The following is a 17,698-nucleotide window of genomic DNA, read 5'->3' as shown; positions in this document are numbered from 1 at the left end:
GTCAAGAGTTTATCCTCAACTGACTCAATTTTACTAAAAATATGCCTGTATTAGTCTTTGCATCAAATAACGGTTTTAGTTTTCACGTAACAGTGCACCTGAAGAACTAGCAAATTTAAAGAGCTGTATTGCATTGTCAAATCGTTCTTAATCTTTCGATCTATTTTCTCGCAGATAATGCAGCTACACTTTAAATGCGTGTACGTCAAGCATGGCTTGCTTGCCTTCTAAGTGAAAGGTCGTGGGTTTAAGGTCCGCTGGTTCCCAGCATAAAGACTAGGCTGCCACTTCAGTAAATAGTGAGAGTGTGCTGCGTTGCTGGGGGTGTCATAATTTGAATGAGAGGTCAAATCAAGGTCCTGTCTGCTTGCAGGGGTGAACGTAAAAACAATCTCATGTAGCTATTCAGAGGAGAGCAGGGAATTCTGCTGCTTGAGCCGACATTGCCCCTTCGATGATCATCACCACCGTCAAGATTTGCTGTACAGACTGACTGAGGTAACAGCACTGCAAAAGTATTTCAACTGACTGCCAAGTTTTACCTTGTAAACTGTTCCCAACTTTAAAATTCCAGGTGGAAGTTTGTTCTTTTCCCCTCCGCAGGAATATTTGGCCCATTTTCTCTCTCCTCTCAGGTTATGATGAACCTGCACATTGGCTTCCTCGAATGACAAACATATCTGTAAATCTTTTGCCATATCTGAATGGGCAATGCACTGAAAGGGTAGAATTCAAGACAACACATAAGGGTTGGGGGGTGGAAACCAGGGAGTTGGGTTGGAAGCACTGCTTGCTATAAACCTGACAAATCACCTGATGCTACTTTTGTGAGTGGTGCTGTTTAACGTCTGAATCTCTCCCTCCAAACAAGATATTGAGGTGGTACAAGGTATGCATAACTGCAAGGAGATCTCCTTCGATATCACTTTTCAATTTGTCCTTCTGTATTCCAATTCATGAGCATGTATTAAATACCCTCCTTCTCCTCTTCCCACCAACCTCATCCTAAATGACCAATGCGAGTCCCTTTGCACTGAAAGAATACAAATGCAAACAGCAGCCAGTTCTCAAAAATCACAAAAGCCAGGGGTAAAAGAAGATACATCTATTGAAATATGCGCCATTTAAGTAAGAATGATCCCAGACCTACACACTGCACCTGCGTTAGGAAAACATAACCATCAAGCGATTGTGCAGAAGGAAAACCTAGTATAAAAGATGGGCAGGATCAAGAACTCAGAACTCACTGCACTCAAAGAACTTGGCAAACAGGCTCACAATTTCACTCCATCATTTGAGAAATTTAATACATTAGACCAGGCTTCAGAACAGGCCCTGAAATATTATGTCCAAGCAGTGAAACATACATTGATAGCCAAGAGAAAAATTTGGCTGCTTTAAATCCGAAATAAATACAGAAAACGTAAGACACATACACGCAGCAGGTCAGTCAGGGCCTGAAAGGTAAAGTTTTGGATGTGAGTTGGGGCTCTGGGTAAAGGGCGCTTCCCAAACTCTTTTGTCCTCCTCCCGTGTAGTTGCAATAATCAATTCGCATCCTCACATTCAATCATTATCCAGTGACCATTGCTGCAAAGAATACGAGAATATTGGAGACGGACAGCACTGGACATGGTTATGATGCCCTCCAATGTCAAATAGCTTGCCAGCTTTCGCCATTAATTTTTATACAACAGTGGTAACATGGTAGCTTAGTGGTTATGCTACTGAACCAGTAATTCGGAGGCCTAGACTAATAATCCAGAGACTCAAGTTCAAATCACACCACAGCAGCTGAGGAATTCAAATTCAATTAAATAAAGATCTGGAATAAAAAGTTAGTCTCAGTAATGATGACGATGAAACTAACGGATTGTCATAAAAACCCCATCTGGTTCACTTCGGGAAGGAAATCTGCCGTCCTTATCCAGTCTGGCCTCCATGTGACTTCAGATCCACAGCAATGCAGCTGACTCTTAACCGCCCTCTGATCTGGTGCAGAAAGCCACTCAGTGGTGCTCAAGGTGGCAGATCACCACCACCACCTAGAGGATAATTAGGAATGAATAAATGCAACCCTTGTGAGTGACGCTTACATTCTGTAAATGAATATTGAAAGAAAAACTCGGGCAAGATACTAGAGGGTAGGCCAGTGGCCATGGACTTGGAACATAAATTATTTTTAAACATAATTCCCTAGAATGTGACGGTGAAAAACAAATTTAAAGTGAACACAAAGTCATTGGCGTGGAAATCAACGTGAAAATCGTGCCCACAACACGATCTGGTCTTCTCCAAGGTCAAGTCGTAACGATGCAGCTGAATCCTACGGTGCACAGACAGAGAACTTGTAATCATAGAATCGGATAGTAAATGTCTGGCACTGATGGCATGGGATCAAGTGAAAGTCCCTGTTATTTGATCTCCGTGCATAATGCTGGTTCTGTAAGCGATCCTGGTCTTAGGCTGGCTGCACTGGCATTGTTATAGTCAGAACCTGCCAAAAAACAGAACAGACATTGAATAATTCCACACTGCCTTTTAGGCAAATATATTTATTTCCTTCTCGAGGCAGGTTTCCTCCTCATTTTCTGTCACCATCGTACAAAACTCTCTTTCGCCACGCCACACTGACAAAAAGTGTTCGTTTCACTCCTGTCTGGCACGATATGGCACCCCTGCTCTTGTGCATGCACAGTACACACTGTATAAAGAGGGACAATTCACTCCTGCCTGATGCTATATGGTACGGGGTGTCTCTGTGCCAGCAAATATACATGTACAACAAAAAGCGGGTAAAAGGAAACAATTCCCTCCTAAGCAATTTTGCAAACATAGTGCCAATGCTGGCTCTTGTCTATGTACACTGTTTTTTAAAAAAAGGCTATTTTCACAATAGTTCCAAAGTTTCTTGTGCCTGGTGTCTGCCACAGTCCATTTGTGTATTAGGAAGGCTGGTGATCTGCCTGAAAGTTTCACATCTCCTTACCCTGGTTTTCCTATTGAACTGAGAGCCACATTCCTCCTGAACAATGTTATATGGGATGTAAATATCCAGGTGATAAAGATCTGGCCGTGCCCACAACACGATCCGGTCTTCTCCAAGGTCAAGTAGTAACGATCTTGCTGAATCCTGCGGCACACACAGAGAGAACTTGTAATCATAGAATCGGACAGTGCAACATGAGGCCATTCGGCCCTCTGAATCTGCGCTTGCTCTTTCGAACAGCAATCTGGTTAGTCCACTTTCCCAGCTCTTTCCCCATACTCCTGCAACTTATTTTATCCGTCAGCTTTTTATCTAATTCATTTTCGAAAGCCACTCTTGAAACTGTTTCCACTATCATATCGGGCTATGCATTCCAAATCCTAACAAATCATTGTGTAAAAACATTTTTTCTCATGTCGCCTCAGCTTCTTTTGCCAATCACCTTGCTTTTTAAAAAAAATTATTCATGGTTTATTGCCCATCCCTAATTGCCAATCAGAAGGCGGTGGTGAGCTGCCTCCTTAAACTGCTGCAGTCCACGTGATGTAGGTACACCCGCAGTGCCGTTAGGGAGGGAGTTCCAGGATTTTGATCCAAATCGTGTCCACTTTCAGCTACTGGAAACAGTTTCTCAATCTAAAACTGTCATAATTTTAAAAATCTCTAACAAATCTCCTCTTAGCCTTCCCTGCTATAAGGATATACACACTGGCAATATTGGATTGACATGGTGCTTTCATTTTCTTTTCCTCTCCTGAACACCTATGGCTCTTACTGGAATATGGTCTTGTGGGCATTAGTTACACTCCAGTATTTCAGAGGGTCTTCTTCATGTGGAAGCCTAAACTGTAAATGTCTGATAGCGAATGAAGTTACAGACAAGCCAATGCTACCCCCACCAGACATTCACATCCACCCTCATTAGCAGGGGTAGTGAGATTTCATATCGGGGTTTGAAACCTGACTGAATCAGCACAGCCTGATCAGGTTGGAGGCTCAGATTCAATTTGAACCATGGTACCTCTGACAATGCAGCACTCCCTTTGTACTCCACTCGGGCGTGAGCTTAGATTGGTTCCAACACTGGTACGTCACTAGAACACACAACTTTCTGAGACAAAGTAAGAGACAAGTAAACGTATTAATAATCAATTGCGAGTGCTTCCGCTAGGTAATAGAGCACTTCTGTATTGCGCTGGGTGGGCTTTTTGCTGTTAGCCACTAGTACAGCTAGTTAGGAAATGGTTTTCATATTTTATAACTTTATTCTCAAATCTTAAAATCGTGGCACTGTAGGATCCCTCTCCAAAATGCAGCTGGAATTATATACTAACCACTTTTGGTAAGGAAATTTCTGCAACCAGGAAGCTGGGGTGCTCGTCTGCAGGCTCAGCTACTATTGTGTATTCCGGCTCCACACAGGTACTGCTGGAAGGGAGAAAGAGAGGACGTTAACAATTCTGCAACAATGCACATTCCATGTTTACAGGCCTAATGCTCCTTCTGAATAAATAAACCCATTGCCATGCTCCAAGTGTGAATGTGGATTGTCGCTCCTGCAATCAGCATCTCAATCGTGGAGTATTCTATTAGTTATAAGTCATCTAATCAATTACCTTCTCTCACTCTGAATTAAGATGAAACAATCTTACCGTTCTACTTCTGATATGAGGGGGTTACTGCAGCTTCCTGGATTCAAAGCACTGTCAAAACAGAATAGGATGGTATGGTTTAAACTTTAGTTATTATGTTGGGGTTCACACTAGCCTGAATCTTTATACATGAGATATTTACAAAAAAAGCAAGATCTCCTTCAGTTGTCTGCCCATTGTGTAACAGCAACCAAGAAAAAGCTTGATCGGCACCCCATCCAACACAGTAAATATTCACCCCCTCCATCACTGGTGCACAGTGGCAGTGGTGTGTACCATCTACAAGATGCACTGTAGCAACTCGTCAAGGCTCCTTCGACAGATCCTTCTAAACTTGTCCTTCTAGATAGTAGAGTTTGCAAGGGCAGCAGATGCATGGGAACACTTCCACCTGCAAGTTCCCCTTCAAGCCACCCATCATCCTGACTTGGAGCTATATCGCCGTTCCTTTGCTGTCGCTGGGTCAAATCCTGGAACTCCCTCCTTAACAGCACTGTGGGTGTACCTACGCCACATGGACTGCAGTGGTTCAAAAAGGTGGCTCATCACCACCTTCTCAAGGGCAATTAGGGATGGGCAATAAATGCTGGCCTAGCCAGTGACACCCGCTTCTCAGGAATGAATAAATTATTTTTAAAAAAGTAACAACACTCCCATCAGAGCCCCAGCAGTGGTTGCGATTATTTATGTGTGCACTGCAAGACTGTGGGGAAAGTAGTAAGGCTAATTGGATAACCTTCTTCAGGTAGAATGGGCTCCTGCTGTGCTGGATTCTGGAGCTGTTGTGCTGTTTCTAACACCATGGCATCAATGTGCAAAGACAAAGCACACCCCAAAGTTGTGCAAGGTGCCAAATAAATGTAAGTTCTTTCATCAATCACTTTACCTAGATTCCAGTTCTTGGATAACAGGTTTGGACTTTGTTCTGATGTTCTGTTCCGTTATGGATCCCAGAAATTTCCTGTTTTTCAGCATTCGCCACTCTGGGAACAAAATAGTTAACAATTTCAGCAATGCAGTGGGAACATACCTCTGGAATCTGGGTTCAGATACAATAAAGATCTCCATTCTCTAATGGAGATCGAATTGGACACTACACTAAACTATTCAGATTTAGCCCAAGGGTCTTCCTCGACTTATTTCATCAATGATTAGCCTATCAGTACCTGTCAATCAAAATAGTGATATATTCATCAAATGTGGAGTGCTGATTCTCCTCCTGCACCAATTCTCCTCACTTGCCTAAACTCAGAGACATTAGATGGAGGTTGGAAAGATCGCCAGTTGGGTACAAGCATTACTGCTGGAGTTCAGTGTCAGCTGCGGCTCAGTTGGTAGTGCTCTTGCCTGAGTCACAAGGTTCCGGGCTCACGACCCACCCCAGGGCTTGAGCACAAAAAAATCAAGGCTGACACTCCAGTGCAGCACTGGAGAGTGCTGTACTGTCGGAGGTGCCATCTTTGGGATGATATGTTTAAACCAAGGCCCCATCTTTTTTTATTTATTGTTTCATGGGATGTGGGCGCCACTGGCAAGGCCATCATTTGTTGCCCACCCCTAACTGCCCTTGAGCTGAGTGGCTTGCTAGGCCCTGGCAGAGGGCAGTTAAGAGTCAACCACATCGCTGTGGGTCTGCAGTCACATGTAAGTTAGACCAGGTAAGGTAAAAAGGTAAAGGACATTAGTGAACCAGATGGCTTTTTATGACAATCAATGGATAGCTCCATGGTCACCATAACTGAGACTAGCTTTATATTCCAGGTTTATTAACTGAATTTAAATTCCACCAGCTGCCATGGTGGGATTTGAACTCACGTCCCCAGGGCATTAGCCTGGGTGTCTGGATTACTAGTCCAGCAACATTATCACCAAGCCACCGTCTCCCCAACCAGCGTGCTTGGGTGGATGTAAAAAATTGACACTATTTCGAAGGGCGTTGGGGGGGGAGTGGAATTATCCCTGGTGTCCTGGCCAATCTTAATCCCTCAACTAACATCACAAAAAAGCAAGGCTCCTTCGACAGCACCTTCAAACCCACGAGCACCACCATCTAGAAGAACAAGGGCAGCAGATAGATGGGAACACCACCATGTGGAAATTCCCCTCCGAACCACTCACCATCCTGACTTGGAAATACATTGCCTTCACTGTCGCTGTGTCAAAATCCAGAAACTCCCTCCCTAACAGCACCGTGGGTGTACCTACAGTGGTTCAAGAAGGCAGCTCACCACCACCTCCCCAAGGGCAATTAGAGATGGGCAATCAATGCTGGTCTAGCCAGCGACACCCCACATCCCATGAATGAATGGAAAAAAATCTGGTCATTATCTCATTGTTGTTTGTGGGAGCTTGCTGTGCACAAATTTGTTGCTACATTGCCTACAGTGACTACACTTCAAAAGTACTTTATTGGCTGTAAAGCATTTTGAAATAAAAGCCAAATACTGCGGATGCTGGAAATCTGAAATAAAAACAGAAAATGCTGGAAAACTCAGCAGGTCTGACGGCATCTGTGGAGAGAGAAACAGAGTTAACGTTTCGAGTCTGTATGACTCTTCTTCAGAGCATTTTGAGCTGTCTAGCGGTCCTGAGGAGTGTTATATAAATGCAAGTTCTTTCTCTGTTCATTCTAACCCTCTCAGTCCTACCACCCTAACTCTGGTCAATCCTATCATTCCACCACCCCCCCAACCTCCAGTCAGTCCTTCTGGTGATGGACACGTTCAGAATGATGCTGCAAATCAGTCCAGTTCCTCCATTTTTTCATGTGCAAGACGAAGTAGGGAGGGAACGAAGCTCACGTGGAGCATAAACACCAACACAGGCCAGTTGAGTCAAATTGGCCGATACCATGCTGTAAATACTTCAGTAGTCATGAAAGGCACTACATAAATGCAAGTCTTTCATTTCCTTCTTTAGCCAGCTAAGCCTTCAGGTGACTGGTAATTGCCCCAACAGAAACAAGTGTCTCCCACCCTCACAAAAACTTTGGTTGAAAATAGCAGTGTGCAACGGTCTCTCTCTTTCGCCCTCCATCACCCACATATTGCAACAATCTCAGCAGGTCCCCAGGAAGGAGACTCAACCCTGAGGAAAATGTTGATTTAACGATGGGCAGCCACTTGGGAAAGCACCTCATTCTGCTCAAGTGCCTGCACCATTGTTGGAACCGGCCATCATCAACTGTAACTCAGTACGTGAAGGTTCAGCTCCAAGGTTAGAAAGAGGTGGGATCCAAGTCTAGAGGTAAGCGGCAAGCTAAACAACAATCTTGGTAGTTACCTCGGGACAGCTCCAAATTATATTTGTTTTCCAGCCCTTCAAAGCCGATAGTAAGGAAGAATTCCATGAAGAGTTTGTTGTTCTGTGTCAAAAGGGAAACAAATGGAAAATAAATTACTTTCCTTTATTAAAGGAAGGAAGACCTGCATTGACATAGCACCTTTCACGGCCTCAGGATGCCCCAGAGTGCTTTACAGCCGATGGAGTACTTTTGAAGTGTAGTCACTGTTGTAATGTAGGAAATGTGGCAGCCAATTTACAAACAGCAAGCTCCCACAAACAGCAATGTGATAATGACCAGATAATCTGTTTTAGTGATGTGGCTGAGGGAGAAATATTGGCCTGGACACCACACCTCTCCTGCTCTTCTTCAAATTAGTGCCATGGGATCTTTAATGTCCACCTGAAAGGGCTGGCAAGGCCTCAATTTAACACCACATCTGGAAACAGAAGTAATTACACCTATGAGAAGGTGGTTGCATAATGATAATGTCACTACACTAGGAGTCCAGGTGCCTAGGCTAATGCCCTGGGGACATGGGTTCAAATCTCACCACAGCAGTTGGCAGAACTTAAATTCAATTAATTAATATAAACAAAAAAAAAATCTGAAATTAAAACTAGTCTCAGTAATAGTGACTTGAAACAATATCATTGGTTTTCGTAAAAATCCACCTAGTTCACTAATCTGCCTACTTTACCAGGTCTGGCCTACACGAAATTCCAGCACCAGATGTGGTTGACTCTTAACTGCCCTCTGAAATGGCCTGGCAAGCCACTCAGTTCAAGGGCAATTAAGGATGGGTATAATTCTGGCCTTGTCAGCGATACCCACATCCCACGAAAGAATAAAGAAAAACTCTTCAGTGGTAACTCACTGGCTCTGAGCACAGGATGTCCTGAGGTTGTGAAAGGCACTACATAGACCAAAGTTCCTTTGTTGTTCTACTTTCCAGAGTCCCAACAATAAAGGATAAACAAATCCTTAAATCAAGCAACTCCTAAAGGATCACATTATGCTGTAGAGTAATAGTAGCAACCAGATATAGTGCATTGCAAGTGTTCAGGGTGCCACTTAAAAGTACTGCAGTAGTGAAACAGGTGGGTTGACCATGAGGACCCTCATGTGAAATCTCACTGTTATTTACACCAGTATCAGCATTTTTAGCTAATCGACTGTGGCATTGCTACAGCTGGAGCACAACAGGTGAAATAGATCATCCTGCTGTGAGGATATATTCGTATTCAAGGAGATCGAGGTGTCAGCTGTGGCTCAGTTCATAGCACCCTCGCCTTTGAATCAGGGGGTTGTGGGTTCATGTCCCACTCCCGGAAACCAAGAACTGTGATTGTACTCGAAAGAGTTGCAATCTGTGACTGTTGATAACTCGAAAGAGTTTCAAGGAGATCTGTCTCATTAAGGCCACAAAATCTAAACTGTGTAGGCACCACCTACACGGTGCCAGAGGTCAAACAGTGTTTAATGGGCCTTTGCATTTGGATGATGATTGTAAATTTGCAGCTCTGGGTCAGCATGAAATTACGGTCTTAGTTCTTTATGCTTTTGTCACTTTGCAGTGTGACTAATGCTCTGAAAACTCTTGTACACAGACTCACAAATCACTTCATCACCATAAAGTGTGCTTCACCATTGACAGCTTGGATTTCAGCTGCCCTGGCGCCAACCTCAGGAATCCCCTCCCTAAATCTCTCCAAATCGCTCTGCTCCTTTAAGATGCTCCCTAAGACTTACCTCTTTGACCAAGCTTTTGTTCCATAATTTTGAACTTAAGCACATCCAAAACTCTGCTGCCCTGGGTCAAACGTGCACGAGGTGCTGTTTACCTATCACCCATGATTGCTCACCTACAGTGGCTCCTGGCTGAATGCCTCAATTTTAAAGTTCTCATCCCTCTTTTCAAATCCCTCCATGGCCTCACACCTACCTATCTCAGTAGCCTGCTCCAGCCCAACAAACCTCAATAATACCTGTGCTCCAGCAATTATTGCCTCTTGCTGATCCTTGATTTTAATCACTCCACCTTTGGCAGCCATGCTTTCAGCTGTGGAGCCTGGGTCATGGAACATATTCAAGGCTGAGTTAGACAGGTTTTTGATTGACAAGGAGGTCAAGGGTTATGGGGGGGCAGGCAAGAAAGTGGAGTTAAAACCACAATCAGATCATCCATGATCTTATTGAATGACAGAGCAGACTTGATGGGGTGAATAGCCTACTCCTGCTCCGATTTCTTATGATCCACAAAGCCCAGATGTAACAAATTCAGGTTTTCACGTTGACACAAACTCTAGATCTTCGAGGTTACTGGTTCCGTGTTATAAACGTTACACTACCCGCACCAACCCACCAGTAACATGGCAAAATCCATCAATATAAATCTTTGGTCCTTACCTGAATTTTGTGGTAAAATTTTGAATTGATGACTATGTCGTATGCAGTGCATCCACTGCCGCCTGGGAAGAAAAATCAATTTTAATCATCCACAATGCAGCATTTATTTTTCTCATTTATTCCCTTTCCCACTGGCACAGGAAGTGCTGCCCTCTGGCACCTTGCCTAAGAGGGCTTACCACGTGAGCTCATGCTAGGGTTCTCCACTGCAAAGACGACAGACATCACACCCCAAGCTCAATCCTATCCTCATCTGACATTTACAGTTGACTTAAGAGGGGTCTGGACAGAGCAGAGAGATATAAATTGTTCCCATTGACGGAAGAGTTGAGAACCAGAGGGCAATGATTTAAGTGACTGGCAAAGGTGACATGAGGAAAAACCTTTTTTTTTTTTATAAACACAGCGAGTGGTTAGGATCTGCAATGCCTCAGTGTGTTGGAAGAAGATTCAATCATGATTTTCAAAAAGGAATTGGATAATTATCTAAAGAGTAAAAAACCTTCAGAGCAATGTGGAAAGAGCAGGGGGGTGGGACTGGCCGAGTTGCTCTTGCAGAGAGCTAGCATGAACACAATGGGCTGGGTGGCCTCCTTCTGTGCTGTAACCGCTCTATGATCAGCACAAGCTGGGACCATCCTGATCTGTACAGTTCACTGGTGCTGACGCCTCACCACACCCCCACCCTCCAGCCAGCAGAAAGGACAGAGTTTAGTTCACCCCCTTCCTTTCCCCCATTTTACACAAACACCTACTGTTGTCAATTTCGGCATGCGGTTCACCGAGACTCATGGGAATCCTGTATCCGGAAGGATCATCTGATTCCAGCAAGGCCACCAAACTCTCCTCGGAGAGATCTGGCGGGGGCGGGATCTGATCGGATTTGCAAACGTTGATGAAAACCTTCCCGCTGTTCTTCGTCTTTGTCTTCACACAGAAGCCTGTAAAAAGAGTGATTTTTTTTGTTTTTGCAAATGATTTAGTGCTATCAGTAGAAGAAAACAGTAGAGTAGCTTTTCCTCGATTTCCACCATTTGGCAGCCATAACCTCAGCTGCCTGGGCCCCAAGCTCTGGAATTCTCTCCCCGAGTCTCTCCACTTCTTTCCTCCTTCAAACCTACCTCTTTGAACAAGATTTTGGTCACCTGCCCACAGCGGCTCGGTGTCAAATTTTGCCTGGCATGCCTTGGAATGTTAAGTGTGCTATATAAATACAAGTTGTTGTCATACAGGTAGGAATACACAACTGGCCTCAGCTCTCTTGGTCTAGTGAGAGGGTGGGGGAGGAAATAACTCAAGGATGCCCCCTCCCATTTGCTTCCCACTGATCTACATCGGCAAGTACACATGCACAGATGTTAGATGAGGTCAGAATCATGGCTTTATTGCCCATGGCAAAATAACCTGATGCTTACAGCATTACCTGCACAAGTAGAATACCCCTTTGATGAAGTACTCTAGGGTAACCTCTGCCAATCATGGCTCAGTGGGTAGCAACCTCACCGCTTAAGTCAGGTGGTTAAGAGTTTAGGTCTCACTCCAAGGATTTGAGCACAAAATCTAGGCTGGCACCCCCAGTATAGCACTACACCGTGCTGCCAAAGTTGCTGTCTTTTGGATGAGGCTTTAAACCTATCAATCTAAAGTCTATCTTGTTGGATGGAGCCAAAAGAGCCCATATTGGTTCTTATTTATCCATTGACCAACATCATTAAAAAGAAATCATCTGATCAGTCTCACATTGCTGGTTGTGGGAATTTACTGCGCGTAAATTCCTACATTACAACAGTGACTACATTTCAAAAAGTTACTTCTATTGGCCGTAAAGTGCTTTGGGACATCCTGAGGTTGACAAAGGTATCATATAAATACAAGCATTTCTTTCTTTAAATCAATGGAACAGTAACGCAAGGAGGTCCAGTGGCATGGTGGGCAGCATCTCTGCCTCTGAACCAAAAGCTCCCAGTTTGAGTCCCATTCCAGGACTTGATGGCCAAGGGAGGTGTATTCATAGTGCAGCCAAATCAACTTGTCAATCCTCCCAACACACGCCAATGGCAGGCAGTAAGAGCGGGAGAGAGTTCTGGTCAGCGATGTGATGGACAGAAACTGGAGCCTCTATCATCACTATCCATAGCTCCAGACTGCAACACGCATGTAAAAGTACATGCTGACAAAGCAACACGGACTCCTTGGGGGGGCCCGTTGGCTCAGCTGGCTGGAGTGGATCAGATTGGTGCCAACAGCATGCAATTTGATCCCCGTTCCAACTGGGATCAGTTTGGGACTTGCCCTACCTGTGGTGGAGGCTGTGGCGCTGTGGACCGGACCTACCTTTGGGCAGTGAATTGAAGAAGAACAACTGTAATGTAGCATGGGTGGTTGTTTTCAGGAAAGAACAAGAAAAAACTGGAGTAGCTAGTGGCAACGTGTAACACATGGACATGCAGCACCATGTAGAAAGGCAGAACATGAACATGACTTCCTATGTAGTGACTTTCCCCACTCTTTGTTAGACCAGCTTGTGGGAGGAGGCGCTGAGCAGAGCCCGAGAATATCTCTAAATTTTAGAGTGACCATAATAAGTAGCAACAGAAGTAGGCCATTTGGCCCATCCAGTACGCTCTGTCATTCAATGAGATCATGGCTGATCTGATAATCCTCAACTCCACTTTCCTGCCTTTTCCCTTTTTTCCTTCATCCTGGAACTATTTTACAAGGGAGACAGTAGCATAGTGGTCATGTTACTGGACTAATAACCCTGCTGTCTGAACTAATGCTCTGGAGACATGAGTTCAAATCCCAACATGGCAGCTGGGGAAATTTAAATTTAATTAGTAAATCTAGAATAAAATTCTAGTAAAAATGCATCTGGTTCACCCTTGCCCTTTAGAGAAGGAAATCTATCATCCTTGCCCAGTCTGGCCTACATATGACTCCAGATCCATAGCAATAGTGGTTGACACCTAAATGGCCCACCAAGCCACTCTGTTGTATCGAAGCTCTACAGAAAAAAAAGCACTGAGGGTGTACCTACACCACATGGGCTGCAGCAGCTCACCACTGCCTTCTGAAGGGCAATTAAGGTGATGCTCAACCTAAGAACAGATTTAAAAAATGGAGGCAAAGCTTATTGGCATATTCCTTGCCTTCAAGATGTCCTATAAACACAAATAACCATTATTGAACAACAAAAGGGATCAGGAACCTGCATTGGCGGTCCTGTAAATCATTCACTAATGCAGAAATGGCACAAAGGCGGCAAAACACAGGACACAACAGCTAATCAGTAGTGGGTAACATGGCGGAGGGCAAAGTTGAGGGCAGAGAGTAAAATAACTAGGCTTCTTTTAACTCCTGCCTACCAAGAGCAAGTTGAAAGGAGTCACACTGTGTAAAGACTATCTGAAATCTACATGGCTTTTTCCCATGTTCTCATTAAGACGCATTAATGCTTTGTTACATTTTGATAATGCATTGATTCCCTTGTTGCTTTTACCCTTACTTCTCAGGTTAACAAGAATTTGCAACCCAGATCTGAAACTGATTCCAAGTTATGGATTAGCTGATCACTTTGGTAGAGAAAGGCCAACATCAAGGGGGGAGCTGCTTGCCACACCTGTGGAATGCTACGCGGGCGAGAAAGTGAGGATGTGACGGTGTACCTGGCTGTGGTCTGATCTGCTTGGATTCCGGTGCTGTTGGAAGTTGATACTGCATCTCTTTTGCAGCCTAAGGAGGAAAACAGTGAGAAACGCACGTTCAGGTTCAGTACCACAATAATTAAAACTGCATCGGCCCAGATAGTCAAACTTTGAGTGCTCTTATATTATTTTGTTTGGGCGGGAAGGTGGGTCTGTATGCCTACCTGCAGCAGCAGCTGCTCGTACAGCGCATCCTCATTGTTCATCTCAGCCGAAAGCAGACTTCCATCTGTTGTTGCCATGGTCCAGCTTGTTGACTGTGAAATGTCTGGATGCGTCTTTCAAAAATCACCTAAAGAGTGAGCATCAAGGTCAACAGGACTATATATATAGTATATGGAAAATCTATTAAAGCTGCCATTCACTTTTCATTCTATATTACTTTTCTTTTGAAGTTACATTTTTGCAAGATAGGAATCGATGATGAGATGGGTTGCGGAGTGTAACAATAATTAGGTGACACCCTGTCTGGTCTTGCCAATGGCGGTCTATGATCCGATACCTAGCTGCTAAAGTTGATCTTTTGTTTAATTTTGAACATTAAAATTTTGACCTTCAAATCGTATTTACAAATCTCTCCATGGCCACTACCTCTCTGTCATTCCCTCCAGCTGCACAACTTACTAAGCACCATTCATGACTCTTCAGATACTGAAGCAGTCCATGTCCAAATGCAGCAAGGCCTGGACAATATCCAGACTTAGGCTGACAAGTGGCAAGTAACATTCGTGCCAGGCAATGACCATCTCCAACAAGAGAGAATCCAACCATCGCCCTTGACATTCAATAGCATTATCATCACTGAATCCCCCACTATCAACATCCTGGGGGTGTTGGGGGGGAGGTTACCATTCACCAGAAACTGAATTGGACTAGCCATATAAATACTGTGGCTACAAGAACAGGTCAGAGGCTAGGAATCCTGTGTCATGTAATTCACCTCCTGACTCCCCAAAGCCTGTCCACTATCTACAAGGCACAAGTCAGGAGTGTGATGGAATACTCTCTGCTTGCCAGGATGAGTGCAGCTCCAACAATACTTAAGAAGCTTGACACCATCCAGGACAAAGCAGTCCACTTGATTGGCACCCCATCCACAAACATTCACTCCCTCCACCACCGACGCACTGTGGCAGCAGTGTGTACCATCTATAGGACACACTGCAGGAACTCACCAAGGCTCCTTAGACAGCACTTCCCAAGCCCATGACCACTACCATCTAGAACGACAAGGGCAGCAGACACATGAGAACACCACCACCTGGAAGCTCTCCTCCGAGCCACTCACCATCCTGACTTGGAAATATATCACTGCCGTTCCTTCACTGTCGCTGGGTCAAAATCCTGGAAATCATTCCCTAACAGCACTGTTGGTGTACCTACACCACAGGGACTGCAGCGGTTTAAGAAGGTGGCTCATCACCACCTTCTCGAGGGCAATCCAAGATGGACAATAAATGCTGGTCTAGCCAGTGACGCCCATATCCTGTGAATTAATAACATAAAACATCTTGAGCACCCCAGATTTTAATCCCTCTGCTATTGGCAGTCGTGCCTTCAGCTGGCCAGGTCCTAAGTTCTGGAATACCCTCCCTAGATCTCTCTATCGCCTCCTTTAAAATGCTCATTAAAACCTATCTCTACAACCAAGCTTTTGATCTCCTGCCCTAAAAAGACCTCATGTGGCTTGGTGTCAAATGGTGTTTCATGATGGTCCTATGAAGCATCGGAGGATGTTTCATTACATGAACAGAGCAATATAAATACAAGTAGCTGCTGTTATTCTCATCTGTTCCTTAAGGTCTTCACACAAGCACAACCATCATGCAAGTGTTTCAAAGAGACACTACAATGAATTCAATCAGAGACAAATTATTATTTGCCGCCAGGTTAGGATGGGGTACGGTTCACTCAGGGATTTCGAGTTGATGTGCCACCACTGACAGCGCCCAGTAAACCGTCAGTGCCCACTCCTCACAGCCCCCGGTAAACCGGCAGTGCCCACTCCTCACGGCGCCCAGTAAACCGTCAGTGCCCACTCCTCACGGCGCCCAGTAAACCATCAGTGCCCACTCCTCAGTGCCCAGTAAACCGGCAGTGCCCAGTAAACCGGCAGTGCCCACTCCTCACGGCGCCCAGTAAACTGTCAGTGCCCACTCCTCATGGCCCCCGGTAAACCGGCAGTGCCCACTCCTCACGGTGCCCAGTAACCCGGCAGTGCCCACTCCTCACAGCCCCGGTAAACCGGCGGTGCCCAGTAAACCGGCAGTGCCCACTCCTCATGGTGCCCAGTAAACCGGCAGTGCCCACTCCTCATGGTGCCCAGTAAACCGGCAGTGCCCACTCTTCACAGCGCCCGGTAACCCGGCAGTGCCCACTCCTCACGGTGCCCGGTAACCCAGCAGTGCCCACTCCTCACGGTGCCCAGTAAACCGGCAGTGCCCACTCCTCATGGTGCCCAGTAAACTGGCAGTGCCCACTCCTCACGGTGCCCGGTAACCCGGCAGTGCCCACTCCTCATGGTGCCCAGTAAACTGGCAGTGCGCACTCCTCACGGCGCCCGGTAACCCGGCAGTGCCCACTCCTCAGTGCCCGGTAACCCGGCAGTGCCCACTCCTCATGGTGCCCAGTAAACTGGCAGTGCCCACTCCTCACGGTGCCCGGTAACCCGGCAGTGCCCACTCCTCATGGTGCCCAGTAACCCGGCAGTGCCCACTCCTCACAGCCCCGGTAAACCGGCGGTGCCCACTCCTCACGGTGCCCGGTAACCCGGCAGTGCCCACTCCTCACAGCCCCGGTAAACCGGCGGTGCCCACTCCTCATGGTGCCCAGTAAACTGGCAGTGCCCACTCCTCACGGTGCCCAGTAAACCGGCGGTGCCCACTCCTCACGGTGCCCGGTAACCCGGCAGTGCCCACTCCTCACGGTGCCCAGTAAACCGGCAGTGCCCACTCCTCATGGTGCCCGGTAACCCGGCAGTGCCCACTCCTCACAGCCCCGGTAAACCGGCGGTGCCCACTCCTCATGGTGCCCAGTAACCCGGCAGTGCCCACTCCTCATGGTGCCCAGTAAACCGGCGGTGCCCACTCCTCACGGTGCCCGGTAACCCGGCAGTGCCCACTCCTCACGGTGCTCAGTAACCCGGCAGTGCCCACTCCTCACGGTGCCCAGTAGACCGGCAGTGCCCACTCCTCACAGCCCCGGTAAACCGGCGGTGCCCAGTAAACCGGCAGTGCCCACTCCTCACGGTGCCCAGTAAACCGGCGGTGCCCAGTAAACCGGCAGTGCCCACTCCTCCCGGGGCCCTCACTCCTCCCGGGGCCCCCACTCCTCCGGACGCTTCACTGCGCGCGGCGCCCACCTGCTGTTCCTCCTGTTGCTATGCGCAACGTCCCAAGCTGCATCCCGACAAACAGCGCCCCAAAACAAAAGGGCCAGGGGCTAGGGTGAAACAAACAAAGTCTAACACACCGGTCTCAATCCGCCTTTCACTCCCCCTGCGACCGCGCGAATATATAACAAAAGTCTAATATGTACGTGTAAAACTCAAAAACAAAATCCGTTGGTGGGGAGTATGCGGGTCATAAACGGCACGAGGAACCGAATCCGCAGGCGCTCCGACCTTCTTCCGGCGGACTTGGTTTGGGTTGGGCACGCCGAG

General features: G+C 46.3%; 1 protein-coding gene across 3 annotated transcripts; it reads right to left on the bottom strand.

The window, feature by feature from the left end:
* Positions 1-1,286: 1,286 nt before the first annotated feature.
* On the bottom strand, positions 1,287-17,684 carry pih1d1 (PIH1 domain containing 1). Of its 3 annotated transcripts, none has more exons than XM_078531740.1 (11): positions 17,575-17,684; positions 14,202-14,329; positions 13,999-14,065; positions 11,089-11,274; positions 10,334-10,395; positions 7,924-8,005; positions 5,528-5,624; positions 4,642-4,692; positions 4,324-4,417; positions 2,990-3,133; positions 1,287-2,497 (listed from the first exon to the last, which is right to left on the bottom strand). In XM_078531740.1, exons 2-11 carry the CDS (start codon positions 14,277-14,279, stop codon positions 2,462-2,464), a joined length of 897 nt encoding a protein of 298 aa, XP_078387866.1. In that variant the 5' UTR covers positions 14,280-14,329; positions 17,575-17,684; the 3' UTR covers positions 1,287-2,461. The 3 variants fall into 3 exon arrangements, with proteins under 3 accessions (XP_078387866.1, XP_078387865.1, XP_078387867.1); XM_078531739.1 differs by lacking the exon at positions 17,575-17,684 and adding an exon at positions 17,399-17,529; XM_078531741.1 differs by lacking the exon at positions 17,575-17,684 and adding an exon at positions 17,399-17,529 and having other exon boundaries at positions 4,324-4,414.
* Positions 17,685-17,698: the final 14 nt, after the last annotated feature.

Source organism: Cetorhinus maximus, chromosome 29 (assembly GCF_964194155.1).
Source record: "Cetorhinus maximus chromosome 29, sCetMax3.hap1.1, whole genome shotgun sequence".
Classification (NCBI taxonomy): domain Eukaryota; kingdom Metazoa; phylum Chordata; class Chondrichthyes; order Lamniformes; family Cetorhinidae; genus Cetorhinus; species Cetorhinus maximus.
This window is presented reverse-complemented; position numbering and strand designations above follow the sequence as displayed.